Here is a 24,239-nt window from a genome sequence, read left to right as displayed (position 1 = left end):
GTGTCTCTCATGAATAAATAAATAAAATCTTTATTTAAGAAAAAAGATTGATGAGGAAGTAATTTGCAGTATGAAGTGGGTTCCAGGGGATCCCTGGGTGGCTCAGCGGTTTGGCGCCTGCCTTTGGCCCAGGGCGCGATCCTGGGGTCCTGGGATCAAGTCCCACGTCAGGCTCCCTGCATGGAGCCTGCTTCTCCCTCTGCCTGTGTCTCTGCCTCTCTCTCTCTCTCTCTGTCTATCATGAATAAATAAATACAATCTTAAAAAAAAATGAAGTGGGTTCCACTGATGGCAGACAGCAATTGAAGGCCCTTTGTGGACTACGCACTGAGCCCTCACAGCCTCCTATGGTGGTTTCTATCAGCACCATTATTTTATAGATGAGGAAATTAAGTCACAGGCAAGTTGAGAAATTTGCCAAAGTCAGCAGTTGATAAGAGATGGGATCTGAAGCCAAGCATTTAGAATGAAGGACACTTTGTGGGTCACATGGCCTTGACGTAGGACTAGGAGTGGTGGGTTAGCTTTCAGTGACTAGGGTCATTCCAGAAGGAAGCTACTCTGTGGGCAAAGACAAAGGCATGGCATGTTTGGATAAATGAATGGTGGTCCCATTTGGGGGGGTTTAGAGTTCTCGAGATGGATCAGTAAAAAATGAGATATGAAGGGTCACTTTTAGGAATGCAGACTTCCCTCTACAGGTGATAGGGGGTTATGGAAGGTCTTTGAGCTGGAGTGATATGATCAGAGCCGTACTTTAAAAAAGAAAATGTGGTTCCTGTACTCTAGCCACTTCGTAAAATAAGTAAACCAAAATAAAATAAAATAAAATAAAATAAAATAAAATAAAATAATCCCTGGCTGTCTGATAGAACAATCCTAGTGATGCTGCCTGCTTTATAAAATGTATAGTTTCTTCATTCCTGCTCATATAGTCAAAAAAAGTGAGAGTTTCTGATAGTTCTGATTTAGACAATGATGCAAGAGCTTGGTCTCCTTTTAGTCTTTGGCCTTGCCATTTTTGACAGGTGGCTTATAGGTTCCAAGTATATCAGGACATGAGAAAGAGTGAGACCGTGGGGAAGGCACCTGCTTCTCAAGTTCTCCAGTGACCTCTCCTCTGATTTCACTGGGAGGCACGTCCTGTGTCCCCCAACCACCACCAGAGGCGTGGGCACGAGGACCGTGGTCCCTGACGGAGCAGCCACTTCCATCTAAGACTGCCCTAGGGGAAGGAAGCATGACTTCTGTTGGAAAATCTATCACCCTTGAATGGAGAAAGAAAAGTTGATTTCCCCGTCAGCAATAACTTTTCTGAGCAGTCTAGCCCCCCATTTTGAAGCATGGTTGAGGAATGAGTCTTAAGAACAAATGAGGCTTAAAATAAAATAACATAAGCATAGTCCCTTTTAGCACCAAATCATATTTGTCTAAATTATTCTTGAAGGTTCCAAATTGATTTTATACTTTCCTACTTAAGTGAACAGAGCTTAACTTAATTTAAGCTTTTCTTGATGACTTAGGGTCCCCGTTATGAATGTCACTTATTATAATGGACTGTGTTGTATACAGATGGCTTTTGAATGGTGGAAATATTTGTTCCTGCACCGAATGCTTCCAGAATTCTAGGCCATTCTGCTAAATGTTCTCTTTAATCTTTCTGTCCCCTTAAGAAGTTTTACAGTCACTGTGTCATCCAAGTGCCTCTAATGTCTGTTTTCCAATGCTTTCTACAGTCTCCTGCCATTCTTGTTATCTACTAGTTCGCCCCCTCTGTAGATTTTCTTTTTCCTTCTCTTGAGACTCTTCAATCTTCTTTTCTTGGCAAACCTTCCACTTGACTCTATTTAGCCTGTTACGGTGGACAGAGCATGCACACACTTGGCAGTGGGATTGACCCAGGTGCCAATACAGCCTGTGCCTTAGAAACGCTATGACCTTGAGTGATTTAACCTCAAACCTCTATTCCCTCAAATATAGACCACGATGGTAATACATATCTTGCTGGTTTACATTAGAATTAACTGAGATTAATATATTATTATTATTATTATATTATTATTATTATTATTTCCTTGTAACAATTGGTAGCCATTATTGTTGTTATTCTAGCATTTATGGGACCTGGTTTTTAGTGGCACTGTCATATCAATAGAAGTAAAAACAGTCCACCGGACTCCAAGGATTTGGACTCCAAGAACTGGAATATCGGAGACGTCTCCCCTGAACATACTCCACCGAGTATGACGTCTCATACTGAAGCAATCAGTCAGGGTCCTGAACGTCTCCAAGGAGTTACGGATGTGCTAATATTCTGGTGTGTAATCTGAAAAGAGATCTAACATATATGGATGAAGCCGAAAGAGGAGCATCAAGAAAAGGAGACTGGGTAAACATCTTCCCTGGTTTTGTTTGGTTTCGCTTTGTTTTGACCAAAAAGCCACCTCTCTCAAAAAATAGAGCTGCAAGTCTCTTAAGCTATCAATCGGATCTGCCTTCATCCACTCCCAGATTTCTTGAAAAAGCTGGGATGCCTTTGTCTCTCTTGCCAGGAACAGCATCCCTGTAGTTTACAGCCCCTCCAAGTGGAGGTCCAGCCAGGGAGCAAAGGCAGTCGTGTACCGGGCAGCATGCCCAAGAGGTTCCATTACACAGAGAGTAGCTACTTAATAACTATGTATTGAGCCAATGAAAAGGGAAAAGAAGAAAAGGTGATTTTTCACTAATACAAAGTAAGTAATTCTGTGGCCCAGAGGATGCTCGATGTTTAGCAAATTAAAGCAGGTGGCAAAGTACCTCCCTAGTGTGTACATCACAGCTGATGTCCATCAGTGGTCAGCAAATGAGTATACTGTGCCAACATCAATAATCCTGTTCTTAGCCTCGTGCTTTATTTATTTAACTAATGGCTGCCTTACTGGTAGCGCATCATGATGGTGTTTACTGAGCTTGGCAAAGTTAAAAATTATGATTTTGTTTACTCATGTGTTTCCAGCTGGGGTGCTGAGTTGTTATTCAGGCTGCTGATGACCATTCTTCCACTCTCAGAGCCCCTAAAGTAGGCAGTTCAATAAACAAACCATCAGCTCGAGAACCAAAGTGTCAACACTGACACAATCTGGTTATTTGCTACTTGGCAATAGTCAGTGTCCAAAGCCCCAATAATGACTCGTTTCGAAAACTCCCTTATGCTTAGGTAATAAAGTGGATAGAAGTAAGGTTATAGTGTAATCAGCTTACTTTGTACTACTCAGTCTTCTAGGAGAAGATTAAGTATTTGCACCAAATTAAATATTCAGTTTTGGTTGATTTTTGTCTCTTGGTCTACACTTAGTATACCAAATGGAAATGAAAACCAAAGAGAGGGCCTGGGTGAGGCCGTGGTTCTAGAAGGCTCTTCTCACCTGCATGAACTAACTTAGCTACTTGTACAGCAAATATTTAGTGAGCAGCCACTATGTATTAGGTCCCGGGGATGTTATGGTGACCTAAACCCAACACCGACGTGAACCCAGTTGTTAAGAACCTTGCCATTCTGTGGGCAAAAGCGGCACTGACTTGAAGATTCCAGACGTGGTGAGAATTAGAAAGGGAGAAACAGTGCTAGGCTAGTCTTGGAGTCCAGGGAAGTCTAGTCTTAGAGTCTAGGGAAGGTTCTCTGAGGATGTGAGGCTTTGAACGACTGATGAAGAAGTTACAAAAGTCAGGAGAGAGGAGGCAGGGGAGGGAGACTTTGAATGTTCCGATTATCTCAGTTCAGCCACAAAACCACACTGCGACGTAGGTATTATTGTTCCGCCTCATAACGGAGCCAGCTCGACCTCCAGAGACAGCATGTGCACAGGCCCTAAAGCAAAGCCTAATGAGTAGTGCGTCTTGGAGCTCCAAAGTCAAAGTCAGCACACCTGGATGTGGAGAGCCACGAGACAATGGGGGTTACAGAAGGGCTGGGTGAGGGATGAGGGCCTCATAGGCCACTGGACGGACCTCATCCTCAAAGCAACAGGAGGCTAGTCGGGGATTTTAGGATTGAGGGATGCTAGGCACAAGCAGGTCCTAATTAGATACGCATTTTAGAAAGGCCACCCTGGCATATGTGGATGCTGGAAGCGTGGGGGGGGGGCCTGGCGGCAATCCAGTGAAGGCGGTGGGAAGCAAAGTACAGGTGGCTCGGTGAGATCAGAGTGCACAGAGATACTCCAGATTGAGTTTGCACGTTCCGTGAGTGACTGCACATAAGGGGAGGCAGGTAGCAGGTTCCTCCGGTCGGCCCTTTTTGTGTCTGTAACAATTTTGCCGTGATCGTCGTACTCGTTACACCTCACCCGGTGTCTCCTGTGCCATTTTACAGATAAGGAAGTTGAGGCTCAGAGTAGGGACGTTACCTACCAGTAAATGACTGAACTGAGATTTGAACCCAGGTCTGATTCCCGCGCTGGTGTGCTCTTTCTGGTCCACCTCTACAGATTTCATGTTCTGTATGGTTAGATTTTTTTTTTTGTTTTTTTCTCATTTGGTCAACTGAAGCCATAGCTTTTTTTCTCCCTCCATTTAATTCAGCTCTACGTGGAACTCCCAAATTCTTAGAATCCCTTTGTTTTTAACCATCCATGGTCAGTTATGGGATTTGGACCGTGCTGTGCTTACCCGAAGGCCCTTTCCAATGCAGCAGGGCCCCAAGAAGCTGGTTTTGTGGAATCTGGATTGTCGGGAAGCCTTAAAGATCACCCGACCCTAATAAAAATGGAGCTTTTTGTTGGTTTTAATGAGCCCAGGGGGTCTTTATAGCCACTCTCCTCCTAGAGGAAGGAATTGCCTCTGAGTGCCCTTCAAGGGTAGGCACAGCAGGGGCTTATTTGAAAGGCTGTGAGGTGAGCCATCCTATAACAGTCAACCCTTGTCCGACTCAGGCTCTAGAACCCGGTTTGTGTTTCTGACAAAGCTCCTCCACACCTTTTTTTGGACAGGGAAAAATCATCCACCGCGTGCCGAGAGAGTAAGGCGGTCAGGTATGTCCTTAACCATGTCTTGAGTGGCTGCGGTGGGCCATGCACACGTCCCGATCTCGTGTTTTAGTGGCAGGGACAGACAATAGAAAAATTAAAAATGTGACTCATTAGAGACCGTGGTAAGTGCCACACAGGATCGTGCATAAGAGGATCGTGACGAACTTGTAGCTCTACTTCCTCCTCTGATAAAAATGAGGACCATGGTGGAGCCTGCCTTTCAAGGCTGCTCTCGGAGGTAAGTGAGATGATGTATGTGTCGTGTTTAGGACCGTGCCTGGCACATCAGCCCAATGTTTGGTCCATGTTATTAGTGGCTAATATCTTTGTTCTGTGGTAAGTGGGGGAGGCCCCTTCCAGTGAAGGCGGTCAGGGAGGGCTTCCTGGAGGAGACGGCTTTCGAGCTGAGCCGTGAGAGATGAGAAGGAGCGGGGCATGTGAAGAACTGGGGACACAAGGACCAGAGACAGAGAAGGAACACCTGATCTCTGCCCCAGCAGCAGAATGGAGGCCGGCCACCTATGGGGCTGAGAATGGCCAGGGAATGGAGCTGAGGGCCACAAAGTGGGCACGGCTCTGACCAGGGAAAGAATCTGGAATTTACTCTTCAAGCGGGGCAGGGGAGTGGCGTGCTCTGTGCATTAAAATTCACAGCCTTGCCGCTGTGTGAGGCGTGAACTGTGAGGGTGAGAAGTTCCAGACCCAGAAGCAGCACCAGGGGGTGGGGGTGCCGGTGGGACGGGTGAAGCCCGCATAGGGAGCAGCGTATTTATTTCCAGAGCTGCCAGGACCAATGACCATGACCTGGCTGTCCTGAAACAACTGAGATTTATCCTTCCACGGTTCCTGCAGCTGGAAGTCGTGAGACCAAGGTCTTGGCAGAGCCAGGCTCTTCCTGCAAGCTCCGAGGCAGGATCCCACCTTGCACCTTCCGGCCTCCTCAGTGTCCACCGGCCGGTGCGCGCCTCACCGCCTCTGCCTCCTTCACCACAGGGTGTTCTCCTGTGTGTCCCTGCGGCTCTGAGTTTCTTCTTACGAGGACGCCAGGACTGCCCTCAGCTGGCGTGACTTGCTCTTGACTTACATCTTAATCATGTTGGCAGAAATGCTTTGTCCAAGTAAGGTCAGGCCCACAGGTGGGCCTTCAGCAGAGCTTTGCGTGTGCGTGGAGCGGGGCTGTTTAATGAGCACAGCACCACCCACAACAGATCTCTGAGTCTGGCCACCCCTCTGAGGCTCTGCGCTGGCTGGAGAGAACCGCCGTGGCCCGCCTTCCGGGGCAGGGGCAGCCTCCAGCCTTGCACATGCATTTTCCCTGGTTTGCATGCTAGGAAGCTATTCCTGGTTGCTTACTCCAAAGGAGCAGGCAGGTGGTGCAGAGGCAGGGAGCCCTGCTGAGGGCAGCCTGTCACATAAAGAATGATCATTCTTACTCCTCTGTCTCCACAAAACCACTTCCATTTGTAGGTTCCGTCTTTAGGGCACTGCTAACTCATGATTCCTTTCCAGTGAGTCCCCAGTGTCTTCGAACAGTCTACAGATACAGGTAGATTTTTCTTAGATTTTTTTTTAGGAGTGAAGAGACCTGGGGTTCGTCCCAGGGGCTTCTTTTAGGGCGTGACCTTGAGCAAATCACAGAACCTCCTGTCTTTCAGTTTCTTCCCCTGTAAAATGAGGATCCTGGCTTGGTCTGGGGGTTCTCAACCTCAAGGATGCATCAGAAGTCACCTGGAGGGCGTGTTAAAACACAGATTGTTGGGGCCCACCTCGGAGCATCTGATTCAGTAGGTCTAGGATGGGGTCTGAGAATTTGCATTTCTAGAAAGTTCCGAGCCTCTGTGGTCCACTGCCAGTCTGGGAACCACACCTTGAAAAGTGTTAGCCTGAGCTCTCTCTGAGGTTTCTGCGACTATGCAGGGAGAAGTAAGTGGTGGGTTTGGGATATGTGGACGAGGCTAGACCCAGTAGGGCAACAAGAGTCATAATAGGTGGGGAGAAAGGTATCGAGCGTGAGCTTTGGATTTTGTCTTGGGAAACCGGATGGAAGGTACGCCTTTAACTGGGATGGCAAGCCTTCCCTCTGAGATTGGCGTTGCTGTAATAACACTCCAGAGACTTGGAAAAACTAAGCCATTTTGCCCCAAATCATCCACCTAAGGAGAGGAAGAAGCAGGTTCCAGCTGGTGACTCCAAAGGCCTTCATGTGACTCCGCTCAGTACCGCCCCTGCCCGCCGAGCCCTCATCCTAAGGCAGCCGGGAGATGGAAATCCTGAGAATTGGCGTTGGGGGAGAATAGAGGACTTCTCCACAGGGAAGGCTGGTGGGTGGGCTTGTCACCGAGAGACAGGAGCAGCTTGAAAGAGTAACATTTTTCTAGGGAATCACATTAAATAATCAGAGTGGCTTATACCCATGTCAGGCTGAACTGAGATTGACAGCTAATAAAAGCCCAGTAATTACAGGAAAACATCAGATTGAAAGGTGCAGAGATTCTTGAACCACCTGAAGCCATTTAATATATCTTCTGTTTGCTCCAGACCAACAAGCAGCTCCCAGAGCAAGACTGGTCTCATTACCGAGCTAATGGACATTATGCTCTGAGGTACCTTTCCCTCTGCCAAATAAATCAGAATTTTAAAAAGTGAAGCCCGAGATTGCCATGCTGCAAATGTTTGCAAGGACATCACTGAGCGTTTTCGGTGTCAGGTTTAATTTGACTTGGCCTGGTCTATTCTCTTAAGAAAGGCTCTGGAGGCATCCGCGGGGTCACGGGGACAACTCCTTCTGCTCTTGCTCTCCGGGCTGTGGCAGGAATCCGACCTCGATTCCCCGAGCGGGCCTTCTCAAGCAAGGGCTGCTCCTGTCGCCTGAGCCCAGAGGAGTAGGTTGGGGTGCAAGTCGTCATGCTCCCCTGCTCTCTGCTCTGGGGAGGGGAGGGGGAAAGGGGAGACGCATTCACACCTGAATTATTATAAAACGTCCCCGAGCCCCTACGAAGGTGCAGACACCGCCCTAGGTACTGGGATGATGACGGACGCTCATACGTGAGCAAAGAACAGAAGTGATGGCAAAAATAGAGCGGCCGGTGCTGGGTGCACCCTGGGGAGGGCCAGCCGCCCCCCCCCCCGCCCCCCAGCTCCTGGACGCCACGCGGCCGGGGCCTCAGGAGGCTGCAGCTCTGAGCACGGGGGCCTCGTGCACTGGAGGTTTTCCTGGGCATGTTTTTACTTCACAGCAGCTCTAATGACCTTGGCTTCAAGCTCTTACTGGGGATTAATAACTGGCTGGGCTTAATGGCCCTCACTGTGTCCTGGGCCATTTTCCTAGCGAGCCATTCATTCCAAGTGGCGTCCTGGGCTCTGGCCGCGATGGCTCCCTGGACGGAGAGGCTGTCCGGAGGCAAAGGGCCGCAGCCTGCTTCTCAGCAGACAGAGGCTTCCACATTACACCCCCCCTTTGTCTCTCGGTGCCATCGGTGCAGAGGGCTGAGGCCTTCGGGCAGGTGATTGGTGAGGGCACCACGTGATGTCTTCTCTGCATGCGCCGGGAGGCCGGCCTGCTCAGGAACAGACAAGGCAGGTGGTTGGGTGTCATGCACTCCGTTGCCCATCCATCCCTCCATCCATCCATCCATGTGTCCATCCATGCATCCATCCATGCAGTGTTGACTGAGTGCCTCTTACGGGCCAGGAAGCAAGAGAGGTTACCAAGATTGGAGTCACCTAATGTGGGTGCCAAAAGGATGGACCACCTCGCCAAATGGGGCTTTGAGGAAAAGGTCCCCCCAGAATCAGGGAGACTGAGCCCTGTGAGGAGGAAGGCAGAGAGAAGGCCTTGCTAGCCAGTGAGTTCCCTGGGGGTCGCCTCCGCTCTTAGGCCCTCCATGGAGTTTGACCCCCCCCTCCCCTGGGCCCCTAGCAGGGCCATGAGTTCCCTTCCCGTCTCAGTCTCAGCTCGGTGCGGTGGTTCATCAACCCAGCATCCGAGTGCTCCGGGGAACGTGGGAAGGCTGCCTCAGGAGTCCTAACCCACCGAGGGGTGCCCCTTTCCCCCCATGTCATTACGACCCTGAGGACTGCAGGCCCGAGGTGCGGAGGAGCGTGGCTGTCTCCAAGGGCCGCCACGCATCCTGAGAAACAGGGTCACGGGGTTTGCGTGATTTCCAGTCCTGCCTCCCAAGACATCGTCAGCCCTTGCCAACGCAGAGAAACAGACGTGGCTTCCTCCCTTGGAAGCGGTTCAGCCCTGGGCACGCTCCGCCGCTGCGGGAAGTGCGACAGTCTGTTTAGAGCAGCTCTTGTGGGTTCCCCGGCACCACTTCCCCAGACACGCGAGGCCTAATTCAGACTTGAAGCCTTTGTCGCGCTGTTGGGTGCATCTGCACAACTCGGGGAGGGCGGGGCGGTGTGGCCGAGGCAGAGGGCAGGGATCCTGAGGGAGGGCCTCCTGGACGGGGCGGCCGCGGACTGGGGGGGGCCCGGCAGTCACAGCTCGGAGTGGCGCAGCGCGGGCCTTGGCCTCGGCCTTGGCCTTCCCTGGAAGGGTCTTTCGCTGACCTTGTGGCGCCGAGGAGAGAGACGCGAGGCACTGGGATTTCCACGGGGGACACAGGGCTCACCTGTCCACCAGCCTGTGCTCTGAGAATCGCCGCGGAACCGTTACTTATGGGGAGGGAGATGCGGGGACTCTTCTTCCGAGGGCTCGCCCCAGTCAAGGTCAGCACAGAGTCTTGCAATGATCAGTCACGCTGGAAGAATTCAAGAGGATCGTTCTAGGTGAGTCTGATGAGAAAAAGCAGATTCCAACGGCCTTAGGGTCCAGCGGAATGAGATCCTACGACGTGACATTATGAAACCAGGGTACTGAGTCACACGGTTCCTCCCGCGTGTGTTGAGGGCTCAGGGAGTGTCTTTGAATGTCACGGGGCCACCGGGATCCGGTTGATCTCCTCTTTGCTGTCTGGGCCTGACTTACAAAGGTCACACCCCGGGTCTCCTGACTCCCTCACGGAGTAACGTGCTATTTGCAGACACTCCCGTCTGTCTTGCAGGACTTTGCTCCTGGGCTTCCCCACGAGTAGAGGTTGCCCAGGAGGCGGGACGTTCCCTGCGATACCCAGGTGACCCCTAAGGACCCTGAGAGGCCGGGCCAGCCCCGCCACCCATTGCTCTGCCCTCAGCCCTCCCTGGGCCTTGGCAGCCCAGCTCCCGCCTCTGCGTCCTGGCGCAGGCCGGGCCCAGGCTCCGCCTCTCGGGTCCAGCCGAGGGGACTGTGGCCATCGCCACCGAATCCAGGGAACGCTTTCCAAGTCTGGTTTCGCTTGTCCTCTCGTGCCTCGTGACCCCATCGGCCACTGCCTCCTTTTCTGTTAAGGTTATCTCACCTGTTGGTTTCCCTCGCGCCACACCGAACCTTCCGGGCTGTCCTCCCGTCTCTCTGGCCCCTCCAGACGGGCTCCCCTGTCCCCTCACCTTTGCTCCCATGACCCGCACCCGTCCCCTGCCTAATTGTGTCATAGCACTTACTCCACGGTCCTGGGATTGCTTCTCTGGGGGCACCGTCACCGTGGCTTGTGTGCGCCCTTGCGAGGAAGGACATCTCCATCAGCACGTTCAGTGCCTGAGACATGAGGGGAACCCCGTGGTTGAACAGATTTGTTTCATTTTCCCTCTTCATCCTTTCTGTGTGGGATGTGCAGGTAAAAATACGAAAAAAGGAAAATTAAGGATTTGCTCCATCCTTCGGACCCATGAAATGGCCCACCCCCACCCCCAGCAGTTCATTCAGGGGATTCAGAAAGACTTCCAGTCCAGGTTCCAGCAGTTCCCGAGGGGACTAGTGGCCACTTCCTACACATCTGTCACGGGGCTATTCCTCAAAAGGAAGCTTTGGTCTTGAGCGCGTTTTACTCTTGTTAACTGAAGGCTCCAGATGGATGGGTCTGTTGTCAACAGGGCTCCAAAGGAATGGAGATATGGATACAAGACTTGAACACCAATAAAAAATAAATTTATTAAAAAAAAAAAAACAAGACTTTTGTCACTTCACTGCATCCAGTCAGCTCAATGCCCTAAAAGCAACAGCAACAGCACTGGTTAAGAAATAGCGTCACTCGGGATGCCCGGGTGGCTCAGCGGTTGAGCATCTGCCTTCGGCCCATGATGTGATCCTGGAGATCCGGGATCGAGTCCCACGTAGGGCTCCCTGCATGGAGCCTGCTTCTCCCTCTGCCTGTGCCTGTGCCTCTCTGTGTGTGTCTGTCATGAATAAATAAATAGAATCTTTAATAGCATCACTGAGCAGGGTTGAGAGAGGAAAGGAAGAAGGCCATGAGTTAAGACGCCAACTCATGGCACTTGTTCTGTTTATTCGAATGTGGTTCCATGAGGGTTAATCCCATGGGCCCTGCGGTCTGATTTCCAGGGCTTGGATTCCAGCTCTACCACTTCCTAACTGTAGGGCCTTGAGCAAGTTCCCTGCTCTTCTATCCCTCAATATCCTCATTAGAAAAATCGGCATGATAGCGTAGTATCGTCCTTACAGGGTTCTTTGAAGATTTAATGCAATTGTACAAAAAGCTCAGGAACAGCGCCTGGAGGCTTCTCATCACCAAAACTGGCCCCTCTTAACAGCCCCCTTACTAACACTTCCACGCGGTCCCCCTCCCCGTCCTGTCGCACTCTACTGCACGTCCTTACTGAGCCACCGTCCCTCGCTAGAGCGTAACCTGGGAAGGGCTCCGTGTTTTCATCCCATTGGCCATCTTGCTGCCCATCATAGAGCCTGTCACCTAAGAGCAACTGGGGGTCACGTGAATGATGAGAATTTGCAATGATTGAATCCCCATTTCGTAAGCTTATATGTCAACGATCAACCCGAAGTACTGCGTCCTGACGTCGTGAGGGCCTGCAACCACTTCGCCCCGACAGGTGACCCCAGTCGTCATTCCCGAATGACCACCGTGCGGCTCCTATGGCGAGGACTGGGCTCAAGGCCCCTCGATTGCTGGTTTTGCAGGTCAAATATTGGCAATTTCAAATGGCCCGGTCTACGACTGTATTTTAACCCTACCAAGGTCGGACGGGGCATTGACTCTCCTCATCTGGAGATGAGAAACCTGGGGTTCGAGCGGGGCAGTGGCTTGCCGAAGCCCCACAGCTAGCAGGGAGCGGAGGCAAGGCTGGACCTGTCCTGTCGGCCCCAGAGCCGGTGCCCTCGGCCACTGTGCAGTGGGGGAGGTGGCTGTCCCCAGGTGCCCTGGTCTGGTTCCGGGGGCAGAGCTCTGGCTCAGGAAGCTCAGAGTAACTAGAAGCACGAAACTGGCTCTAGCTCCTGACACCACCCCAGGCAGCCAGGGGACAGGGAGGAAGGGCAGGGGCTCGGGGCAGACCTCCCGTGCAACTTTCCTTCAGCCCATTTCAGACCATTCTTGATCGTCATTTTCTTGTGCACTTGCCGGCGTTGGCCTCAGGCCCTAATTACACCATCTTCAAACAGCAACTCGGAGATCTTTCTCGCTCAACATGGACTGGGAATGTTTAATTTGTGGGAACATTCAGAAAGCAAAGCATCGGTTCAAGGTGCCGAGATGCGCACTGTCACCGTGGCTGTCCCCGGTGGGCCCCACCCGGCCAGGGCTTCCACGGGGCCTGCGTTTGCTGGCTGGAGTCTGCAGCTCTGAGCTTGAGGCTTGCCTTTTTTTTTTTTTTTTTTTTTACACATTATTTTTGAAGATGGACCAAGTCAGGCTCCCCCCATTTTCCTCTTAGAATGGGAGCAACTCTCCTAGTTGTCATTTCAAAATTACAGCATCCGAGGGATTACGATTTGCATGTCTTTCCCCGTGTGATTCTTAGACGATGTTTATTTAGGATAAACATATTTGTACAGCATCCGAGAATATTGATACTCGCTTAACTTTCAATACGGTGAGTTAAGAGCTTCCAAGCTAGTGTCACAGCGAATTGTCGCACAGGCTTTACTTCATGTGGAGTCACTTTGGATTCAGAAAGACCTGGGTTTGGAGCCTGACTTCATTACTTGCTGGCTCTGCGTCCTTGGGCCGATTTCTCCGCATCTGCAGGCCTGAGAACTCCCACCTGTAGATTGGCGGTGACAGCAAGCTTGCGGGTTGACGTGGGGATTTGGTTTCTCGATATCAGTAAAGCCCAGAGCCCAGTGTTTGACAGGTCAACACAAGCCCTCTGTCCCTCTTGTTATGTGCTCCTTGTCCCCAGTTTGGGAGAGAATTGGTGCCAAGCGAGGGCGGTCTGCTGACGGTGTCCTTCTCCCTCTGTCTTCTAGCCCCTGAAAATGCACTGCAGGGACTGTGCCCTGGTGACCAGCTCGGGGCACCTGCTGCGCAGCCGGCAAGGCCCCCAGATAGACCAGACCGAGTGCGTCATCCGCATGAATGACGCCCCGACCCGTGGCTACGGGCGCGACGTGGGCAACCGCACCAGCCTGCGGGTCATCGCGCATTCCAGCATCCAGAGGATCCTCCGCAACCGCCACGACCTGCTCAATGTGAGCCAGGGCACCGTGTTCATCTTCTGGGGCCCCAGCAGCTACATGCGGCGCGACGGCAAGGGCCAGGTCTACAACAACCTGCAGCTCCTGAGCCAGGTGCTGCCCCGGCTGAAGGCCTTTATGACCACGCGCCACAAGATGCTGCACTTCGACGAGCTCTTCAAGCAGGAGACGGGAAAAGACAGGTAAAGGGCCGGGCGGAGGGAGGGGGTTGTAGGGCCCCTGGGGAGGGCGAGGACCCAGCGCTGCTGGCCGGTTCCCTGCAGGCAAAGCTTTTGCTGGGGCTTTCTGTTGGGCCCCCCTGCTCGGGCCACTGATAGAGCTCATCTGGAGGGTCCCGGCCACCCGGCTGCTCAATTTATAAGACGACATGAATGGAGCACTGAGACACTGTCTGGATCATTCAAGGCCAAGTCCCTATTTTGGAGGAGCAGGCTACACAGCTGCTGGCTTCCCCTGGTAGTAAGTGCAAGATAATCGCTTTATTGCACTTCCTTGTACTGTGTGAACACGAACCAAAAGGAGGGGACGGATTTATTTTTCCCTTTCGAAGCAACCATCTCTCCAGTGCACTGATGTTTACTGAGTAGCTACCCTTCCACTGGACCAGGCACTGGGGATATAGTCGAAAACAAGACAGATGTAGGCTCTGCCTTCCTGAGATATAAAGTGCTACCAGGTGGGCAGTCACCAGGTAGTGGCCCACGTGCTAAAGGTCATGCAAGGGAAAGGAAATGGTGCCGTGACATGTAGAACAGAGGGATCCGCCGTAGTCTAGGGCTGTTTTCCCAACTATCAGGCATAGCGCGGTAATGGCACATGACACCAATGTAATGAATCACTGTAAGATTTTTTTTTTTCCCGTAGTGGAATAGAATGGGATGAAATGGAATGGAATAGAACAGACAATATCAGCGTTCATCACCCATAATAAGTAGGGCAAACCATTGTTAAATGAAGTAACTGTTTGCACCTATAAAGATACACATCTAGGGGTTTTGGGAAATAAGAAGATGTTCTGGAATTAGGTAGTAGTGATGATTGCACAACCCTGTGAATATACAGACACTGAATTACACACTTTAATTTTTTTAAAGATTTTCTTTCATTTATTTATTTATTTATTTATTTATTTATTTATTCATTCATTCATTCATTCATTCTTTATTTGAGAGCGAGAAAGAGCACATGTGTGCATGACCAGGGGAGGGACAGGGAGGAGGGAAAGGGAGAGAATCTCAAGGAGACTCCTCGCTGAGTGTGGAGCCCGACACAGGGGTTCATCCTCAGGCCCATGAGATCATGACTTGAGCTGAAACCAAGAGTTGGTCGCTCAACCGACTGAGCCACCCAGGTACTCCTATTTATTTTTTTAAGCTCTATTTATTTAAGTAATCTCTACGCCCCACGTGGGGCTCGAACTTACTACCTCCAGATCAAGAGTGTCACGCTCTCCCAACTTAGCTAGCCAGGTGCCCCTGAATTACACACCTTAAAAAATAAAGTGAAATGAAGACCATACATGCACACATACACACACACACACACACACACACACATATGCTCAATCATGAGGTAAAATGTATTTCTCATTATGTATCAAAATATTTTGAAAAGCACTGGTCTAGGAGATGGGGGCATGAGGAAAGGGCTTTCTCAAAAGGATGTAGTTAGGCTGAGACCAGGACCAATAAGTATTTATCCAGGTAAACAAGGAGCTGGAAGGGGAGAGAAGCCTCCTTATGGGCACAAGGGCTTGAGGTGAGAGAACATGGAGGGGGTTGGAGAAAAATCTTGTGTGGCTACAGCTGGGAGGGCTGCAAGGAAGGGCCCTTGACGAGGCCAAGATGAAGGGACATGAGCTGGCCCGATCTAGGTGAAAAAGAAAGAACAGCTAGGTATCCCAAGGGGTAGTGCAGTGTAGTCCAAATACACAGCCCAAGGCTGGAATTCTGACTCTATCCTTCACTAGTTGTGTGGCCTTGGACCAGTTATCCAACCTTGCAGGGACCTGACATGTGAAAAGGGCATAATGACCAACGAGGCTCATAGGACTGGTCTGATGATTAAATTTGTGTTCTTCATCCTAAACTATGTAATTTTATAGTTAATATACATTCAGTGATGTAATTTACCCCCTTCCCTTACAAAAACTGTTGCTGAGTTGATTTCTTAAAACTAAAGGCACATGATAAACGAAATGAAGATCATGAAGTACTGAATCTATGGATAGGCTAGGTTGGGCAGCTCCTTGTCAGTGAACAGGGTCTTAGAGGAGGACCAAACCTTCACCCCAACTTCTTTGTGTGGAAGACCTTTCTTTTTGAATCCTGGAAGCCTTGTGACCATTTGAGAGCAGATCTAGGCAAGGGTAAGCATGGCATCTGGTGGACAGAAGAGTGGGGAGGGCTGGCTGCTGACCCTGTGACCTCCTTCCCTAGAGGCCCAGGGGACTCCATGGTTAGCCTCGCCAGTAGATCACACAGGGGATCCTGGTCATTATGAAATCCAGTTACTTATTGCCCTTTAAAAACCGCAAATAAGAGAGACTGTCACTCACTTGAATGAGTTATTTAACCAGCAGAGCATTTTATAAGGGAAGAAGAATGAGAGGAGTTATTTACAGTTTCATTTTTGCTGGTTGGAAAATGTGAAATAAGTAGCAACACTCTTCAATAGAAAACACTTTCCCTCTTTTCAGCTTAATGGTTGTTTGCTAAATTTAAGAATTCCTGAAACACTGCTGCAGTCTAAGCTATTTAAGATAACTACACATTGCTCTGGATCTTCTTAAGGGATTTTTTTAAGTTGATAACTTGCAGACCATCATTCTACCCTGTGGTCACTTAGATCTGTAGGAAACACACTCACGTGGAGACATACCCCATTGACTAAGCTTATTAAATTCTGACCACTGAAAACTTTGTTCAGTGAGTCTGTCTTTGTGGATTGGCTGCTGGGCCTCTCACGGGCATACACCCATCTACTAGGATCCATACATTCCCTCTTCAGGGGGATCACACGTCTGGATTTGCAGGGTGCCAAACTTCTGGAGTCTTTATGCCTCTTCCCTTCAGGAGACTGCCTTAAAGACGCTAATGTTGTACTGACTCAATATTCTCATGTGTCCACATTCTTAACCTGGCTGCTCCAAGCTAAAAGAACCAAGTGAGAAATAGCCCTTCAGGACAAACATGTTTCTGAAAATTAAAACACAAAACATTTGGGGGTCTAAGAGTATTTCTTCTCTCTCTGCTTTTCTTGAAACCCAGTCAAACAGGAAGATGTATTACAGGTACACAAAATGTGGAAGGTCTAATTTTGTACATCTCATTATCAGGACATTCATTTCGGGCTATTATTTTGGGAAAAAAAAAAAAAAGAAAGCCCAGGATAATTCAATAGATTTTGATTTATAGAAGTTTCACCGTTAAAAGTGGAGAGGGGAAAATGGCTCAGGAAAAATCTGCAATTAAGAAGCATGACAAATGACAGAAGATGGCCAAGTGGTATTCTTTGATATTAGAAAGTAACTGTACTTGAAAATAACTTTATAATTGAATAAGGGTATATTAGGAAAATATGATTCAGAACCAATATTATAGTAATTAGATAAAGGAAGCATAAATGAAATAACTGCAGGAAGAATATTTCCATAGAGATTATAAATGAGATTCTGGTGGAGCAGAAAGGCCTTTAATTGTAATTTAGTGTGCACTATAGAATTATCAGCTCAGTGTGTTACTTCATCATATAAAAGAATATCTGATAATTTTCCCTAATAAGCACATGACAGCTCTTCATATTCCTTCATTATAGCTGATTAAGTGTAAAAACAGTAGATATTCCTTTGTTGGAAAAAGAGTTCAAATCTTTTTAGAAAGACAGCACAAAGCGGTTGCATTTCGATAGCACGTGATCCCAACAGGCTATTATTTAAGAAGTCTGGGGAATTGTAAGTGGCACTTTAAAGAACTCTTCACTTGAGTTTCTTTCGTCCTTCACTTTGTATCCTCCCCCATTTTACCCTTGAAACCTTTTTTCTGTATCTCTGGCTGTGCCTTAACGATCTTACCTTACCGTATCCCACAAAAGAAAGCCAAAGGAACGGGGAGTTTCTACCACAGGGAGAGCCCTCTTGAGGCTTCCGACAACTCTAAAAGCATAGGGACGTAGCCTCTTCCTGGGCCTCAGGAGCTCCCAGTTATTCGCCGACCCAGTGTGAGTCTGGAACAACTGGCCGTTGCACTGTCACAGCCACACAGGTGAAGAATCTAACTTGAGGCAAGAGACTTTCTCCCCTTCTCCTTCCTCTTTTTCTTCCAGCTAGCTCTGCTCTGCGCCCCCTCCTTCAGGCCCAGAGTCCTTTTTTCCCCCTTTTTTTATTTTTATAGAGAGTGAGAGGGGCAAGGAGGAAGAAAGAGAGAGAATCATCCCAAGCAGGCTCCATGGCCAGCACAGAGCACATCACAGGGTTCCATCTCACGACCCTGAGATCATGACCTGAGCCAAAATCAACAGTCGGATGCTCAACTGACTGAGCCACCCAGGCGCCCCAAGTCCCAGGGTTCTTATGAATACTCAGCCCTAGTGAGGAAGAAGAGGGTTGCTAATAGCTATCTAGGCTAGAGGCTCCAGAAGTTCATACGTACTGCCCTGATGATTGAGGATGGATCCTACACCAGAGCTAATAACAGAGTATTGGATGCTAAAAAAAAAAAAAGAAAAAAAAAAAATCCCACACTGAAAGTAATGGCTGAATTATTTGCTTCATTTTCTCCAATCTGGCAACCGAGAGAGGAGGAAGGGGTGTCGGTGTATCAACACACCATGCTAGATACTTCTTATAGGGTTCTCCCATTTAGTCCTCCGAGTAGCCCGGGAAGTAGAGCTCCCCAGGCCAGGGAAATCTGGGCTCAGAGATTAGCAATAACCTGCCTCACGGGTCATGCTGCTGGCCAGTGATGGAACAGCCAACACACAAACTCATGCTACTTCCATCTTTAGAAGCTTTTAAAATCCCCTTCCTGGGTTCATATGAGGTGGGGTACCATGGAATGGAAAGCTGAAATGAGTAACAACATGGCTCAACAACAACAGAGGGGAGGCCATGAACCCAGGAGTAACTCTATCACCCATTCGTGTCAGATACTTGACAAGACAAAGGACTCTTTAATATGCCTCTCTGGGTTTTTTGGGTTCTTGTGGGGTTTTTTTGGTCCATGTGTGATTTGGAAATCATGCAAACTGATTAACAAAAAGTCTTCCCCCTCAAAGTGGGGCGCTGCACAGTGCAACTGGGCAAGCTCCTCAGCACCTCTGTTATGCACGTCACATATGGTGCTGTGGCCGGGCAAAGTCAGACAGTCTGACCTTGGGGATAAGGTGTTTGAAACTGGCTAATGAGGCATGCCATAAGCACTGGGGGAAAAAAAGCAAAAGCGGCAGCCCCCGAAGAATTGAAATTAATATCCACAGCAGCAAAGCATGGTAGACCGAGTTATCCTCAGAGGGTCAAATCAGACCGTACAGTCATCCTTAGGCCTGGCACGGGCTGGAGCGGAGGACAGGTGTTTGAGTGGGCAAATGAATGAATTTAGGAACACACAGGTTCATTCCTTAAACTTGGTCAATTTGGTCTTCTAATGAAAAGAACTTTTCGAGGGCTCCGGATATTCCGAGGTAAAGTAAAGCAAATTCTCAGTTAAGCACACGCCATCGCTGTGCTCTTTTTCCTCTGGTAACCTGCCCCTCCCCAAATGAATGTACGCTTCCTACGGAAAGACGTTCAATCAGGAATCAGGTTGTCCGGAAAAAAAAAAAAATCAGGGTGTCCGTGTTAATGAGTCTCATTGAAGGCAAGCTTTTATCCTAAGATTGTTTGATCGATCAGTAGATATCAATCAACAGACAGACACATGTGTGTGTTTTTACATATTTAATAAGCTCTTCCCTCTGTAGCCTGCCTGGGGAACAAGGACTATTTCCAATGAGTCGAGTATTCTAGTTAATAAAGAAAGAGTTGACACATGGGGATTGTCATCTTACAAGAAATTGGGCTGCGGGCACATGCACTTAAATCCTGACACGCCGGTCATCATCTTTGATGATGTGGAAGTCGTTGAGCATCCTTTCGTGTCAGAATCCACCGTGATAGAACCGGAATATCATTTGTCACCGTACCATGGAATAGGAGGCTGTTGGTAAGAGACTCCTACCTGGTAAAGTTCCAGCTACTTGCCAGCTGGATAGACACAGGAGGTGTGTGTCAAACGCCAGCCTCGCTCCCCAAAGGATTTAAGACGATAATGGTTGTAATGATCACTTTACCAGCTTGCGGACTTGTTGTTCCTTCCAGGAAGATCTCTAACACTTGGCTCAGCACTGGCTGGTTCACCATGACAATTGCACTGGAGCTGTGTGACAGGATCAATGTTTATGGCATGGTGCCCCCCGACTTCTGCAGGTAGGATTTATCCTGCAAGTGTAATTCGTCAGCAGGGCTTGTGCGGGGTTTATAAATATCTGATTCCAAATATCAACCCTGAGACATGTCTAACTGTCTTCTTGAAGCAATTAATTAACACGTCCCAAGTTCTGGTTCTAGAAACAACAAACAGCATTTAATTATGTGATATAAAATATTGAAAGTTTTTGTTTGTACTGCTGGAGAATTAATCCATCTTGTGGGCTTCATTTATCCTCTGAATATTTATCACCCAAATGTAATGCAATAATTGGCATAATATTAATGATGAGCAAGCATTAAGGAATATTAGTTTTATCCTCCTTTGAAAGGGATGTGGTAATTTTTAATGAATTAAAGAGGGCAATTTCTTTGACGGTAAGGCCTGTTTTCTCAGTTAAAATATTGCTCTGAGCCTCTTTTCCTCCCCACATCAGTAGCTCCGGTTTGGGCTTCTAAGGCCAAAAGCACCGGCATAATTATTTTGATGTACCACTTCCGAGGGAGCATACGCACATCTCTGCTGCTGCCTTACGTCCCCTCGTGGCGTGTGCCCGGCCGGGGTTTGGTGTGTGCTAACACACGCACTGAGAAATACTCAGGGCCTCATTTGTGGAAGCCTGATTGAAAATCCACCTGTGACGTAAAGCAGCGATGCCAGCAAAAAAGACACTTCAGAAAGTGTCCTGCTTTTCAGGAACGCCTGATGACCCGCACAAGGCCTCGGTCCTGACCTTCAAACGGCAACAGCGAGGGTGAGGGCATTAAACTTGCTCGTTAAAATCCATGCGTGCTTAGACCTTCGTGTGTTCGAAACCTAACAGCTCTTGAAGGCCACGTGGACCTTTACCGAAGTCGGCAATTTGGAGGTTGGATGCCAGGACGAGGGGACTGGGTCATGCTGTTACCCTGCGCCGCTCTTCCCGCGCTCCCCTTCACCCAAGGGCCCAACACAGCAGCCGCACCAGTTTCTAGGCGAGGGTCCGGTTGGGCAGGAGCGTCCTCGGCTAGCTGCCTGGGCCCACTCGTCCCCGGGAGCGACGTGATGCAGTGCGGAGGGCTGTGCGTCGTGGAGTTGGACGGCCCAGGGTCAGCGCTGCACCCGGCTGCCTCCTGAGTGTGACCCTCGAGCGAGTTGTGCAGTGTCCCTGGGGCTCAGGCTCCTCCTCGTCAGAAGTGGACGTGATGATGCCAGTAGGACTCAGCCCCCGGGGTCGTAGGTGGTCAAAGGAGCTAATACACGTAAGCGCTTGGAACAGCGCCTCGGACGCCACAACGGTTGGCTCCCGTGGCTGCAGATCCACCCGAAACTGTGATGGACGCGGCGCAGCCCCTTGGGGTCGCGTGACTTGTGGACGGTACCTAGCACCCGAGGATGACAAAGCGACTTCTCGGTCCTGCTGCTCGTCCACCCATTCCCCCCTTTTGCTCTTACTTGGAAAGAAGTGGAGAATACGCGGGCCAAGCGGGGTTGGTGGGTCACGAGCTCTAGGACTTAGGGGGGTGGGATACCACCCAGTCCCTCACCACTCACTCACTGGCCTTGTTTCCCTATTGAGCAATCCACGTGCAAAAAGAAGGTAGGAGAGCGTAGAAAAAAAGAAAAATTGAAGCCAACTGCCTCCTCCACCCACCAGGCTGACGAGGGCGGGAGCGGCGCTCGTGGCCACGCAGACAGCGGCGGCGTTGATAGCCCCATGGCAGGTGTAATTATGTAATATTGCCATTAGGACGCCAGAGAGAAAGAGCATGAATGCATTGAAATGTTAATGGCTCCGAGTGTTCAAGGAAATATTCCATTTATTACGGAAAACAAATGAAAGGCAAGTTAACCTGTCACTTCTCTTACTCTGAGTTAGTTCATCATGACGGCGCCAGCAAGGGAGTCGAGACGCTGCTCCCCAGCCACCGTCCCAAAGGCTCCGTGGCCGCTCCCCCGGGAGCTTTCCCCAAGACCTCCCCAGGGGCTCCCTGCACACTGCGTCCCGTCAGAGCCGCGGAGAGAGCGCGTCCTGGTCGGTCCCAACTCCTGTTGAGGGAGGCAGAGGGGGGAGAACCAGGAGCGGCACAACCTGACCCCCCAGTTCCTTTAACCTTCCCCATTAGTTGCCCCCCCGCCCCGGGGAGAAACCGGGTCACCTTGAGCCTCGCTTCCCTCATCTGCAGGATGGGACTAAGAAGACGGTGATAAGAGCGAGCGGGTCACGGGGATAGGGCCGAGATCAGGGATGGACAGTGTCCGACACCGCGCCCAGCACACGGGCGGCGCTCAGGGAGGGCTCTTAGCGGGAGGACTGTGACTCATACATCACATCGTGTTGTAAGGTATAAAATAATTATCTAAATAAATAAAATAAAATAAAATAAAATAAAATAAAATAAAATAAATAAAATAAATAAATAAAATAAATAAAATAAATAAAATAAAATAAAATAAATAAAATAAAATAAATAAATAAATAAAATAAAATAAATAAATAAAATAAAATAAATAAAATAAAATAAATAAATAAAATAAAATAAAATAAATAAAATAAAAAAATAATAATAATTATCAGTTTTCCTCCGTACTCTGAGAGTTGCCCCAAAAGGTACCAAGAACTTGGGGGGCCGAGGGGTGGTTCAAAGAATAGGGCACAGCTCTTGCCTCCCAGAAACTCAGAGTAAGCTCGATCCACCCGAAACTGTGATGGGCACAGCGCAGCCCCTTGGGGTCGCATGACTCTTGCGGACAGTACCTAGCACCCGAGGATGACAAAGCGACTTCTCGGTCCTGCTGCTCGTCCACCCATTCCCCTCTTTCGTTTTTACTTGGAAAGAAGTGGAGAACTACGCGGGCCAAGCAGGGTTGGTGGGTCGTGAGGGTGAGATACCACCAAGGGCCCCAAAATCCGTAGGGAAGGTTCTGTGAGGTGACAAAGCTCAAGCTGGTGGAACCTGCGAGTGTAGACTCTCCAGGGGCAGGGGTGTGTGTGTGCGGCTCCCGACGGGAGCCCTGGCCCGCAGGACCACAGACGTGGACCATCCCGGCCCGTAGCGGGGGCTCCCTAAATCCCACGTGAACGAAGGCCCTGTCCCCTACTCCGTCCTTAGCGCTCTGGAGAGGGGTGTTCACGTGGGTGAGAAAATAGCCATCTCTGCTTCTAGAAACTGCGTGACTTGGAGAAGGTTCTTTGACCGTATTGACCTTAGCGATCGGGGCAGGCTCCTTACTCTCTCCGAAGCTTCGGCTTCCGTGTCTGTAGGTGGTGGAGACAGCAGTGCTGAGCCTGAGTCTACGTGACACGCAAGGCACTAGGCGAGGAAGCCTTGCCCCCCCCCCCCCCCGGGTATACCCGCGTGCGTGAGTGCACCGGGTGTCGGGACTCGCTAACCTGCGAGTGAGGGTACCTGGTAGCACGTTTTAAGGGGGTGTCCCGCGAGCTCTACAGATGGTGCCCAGGTGGTGAGGAGAGCCCGGCTGCCAGAAAGGGAAGGACGCGGCCGAAGGCCTCCTCTACCAACTGGACGCCGCTTCCCTGCCCCCCTGGGGGTGGGCTTCGCGGGCCCCCAGCTCAGGTGCACCTGCCCCTCCCGCTGCTTCCTTACGCTGCCCAGTTGCTCCCTGGACTGAAGAGTTAGGCTCCTGGGGCCAGATCAGCAAGCAAGGAAGAGCCAAATGCTCATTTTTGGTCAATTAACTTTTTCAGACCGTAGGACACAACGAGTATCCTCAAAAGGGGTTATTTGCCGAAGTAACCACAGAGACGTCCTTCGCCCCACCGAGTCGTGTTGGGTGCGGAGGACATGGTGGGAGGCGACAGAGGGCCTCTGGCTTCGGTCTCCTGAGGGTCACCTGGACGCAATTCAGTCAAAAGACTGTTGGGCCCCCCGTCCCCGCTCCATCCAGAGCCCCCCGCTTCTCTGCTTTACCCTCGGCCTCGCAAGACCTCCGACCTCCTCTGGCCTGAGCTACAGTCCTGCCGCCTCCCCGTCTACACCCAGTCCTGCCGCCTCCCCGTCTACACCCGACTGGCACACGCGTTCCGGGAGCGTCTAATCATTGCCTCTGATTGCTGGGGAAACCAAGGCACAGACAGACCCAGAGGGGCCCGAGGAGGGGACCGTGGTACAGCCAGGCCATCATGAGTGACCGGTTCCCAAGACACGGGTGGATCGGGCGCCCCACAAGCCTCGAGCTCCCGTCTTCCATCCAGCTCCCCTGGACCTGTCCCACGGGGCCCGGGTGACTTCCGGG

The 24,239-nt window shown here is 50.1% G+C and overlaps 1 protein-coding gene across 1 annotated transcript in view; it reads left to right on the top strand.

The window, feature by feature from the left end:
- ST6GALNAC5 (ST6 N-acetylgalactosaminide alpha-2,6-sialyltransferase 5) overlaps nt 1–24,239 on the top strand; it is a 171,585-nt gene that overhangs the window by 130,424 nt on the left and 16,922 nt on the right. Inside the window, exons 3-4 of the mRNA XM_025417947.3 lie at nt 13,312–13,721; nt 19,895–20,002. Coding sequence (XP_025273732.2) covers nt 13,312–13,721; nt 19,895–20,002 — 518 coding nt within the window. The remainder of the gene's footprint in view (nt 1–13,311; nt 13,722–19,894; nt 20,003–24,239) is intronic.

The sequence above is a fragment of the Canis lupus genome, chromosome 6 (genome assembly GCF_003254725.2).
Source record: "Canis lupus dingo isolate Sandy chromosome 6, ASM325472v2, whole genome shotgun sequence".
In the NCBI taxonomy this organism is placed as follows: domain Eukaryota; kingdom Metazoa; phylum Chordata; class Mammalia; order Carnivora; family Canidae; genus Canis; species Canis lupus.
This window is presented reverse-complemented; position numbering and strand designations above follow the sequence as displayed.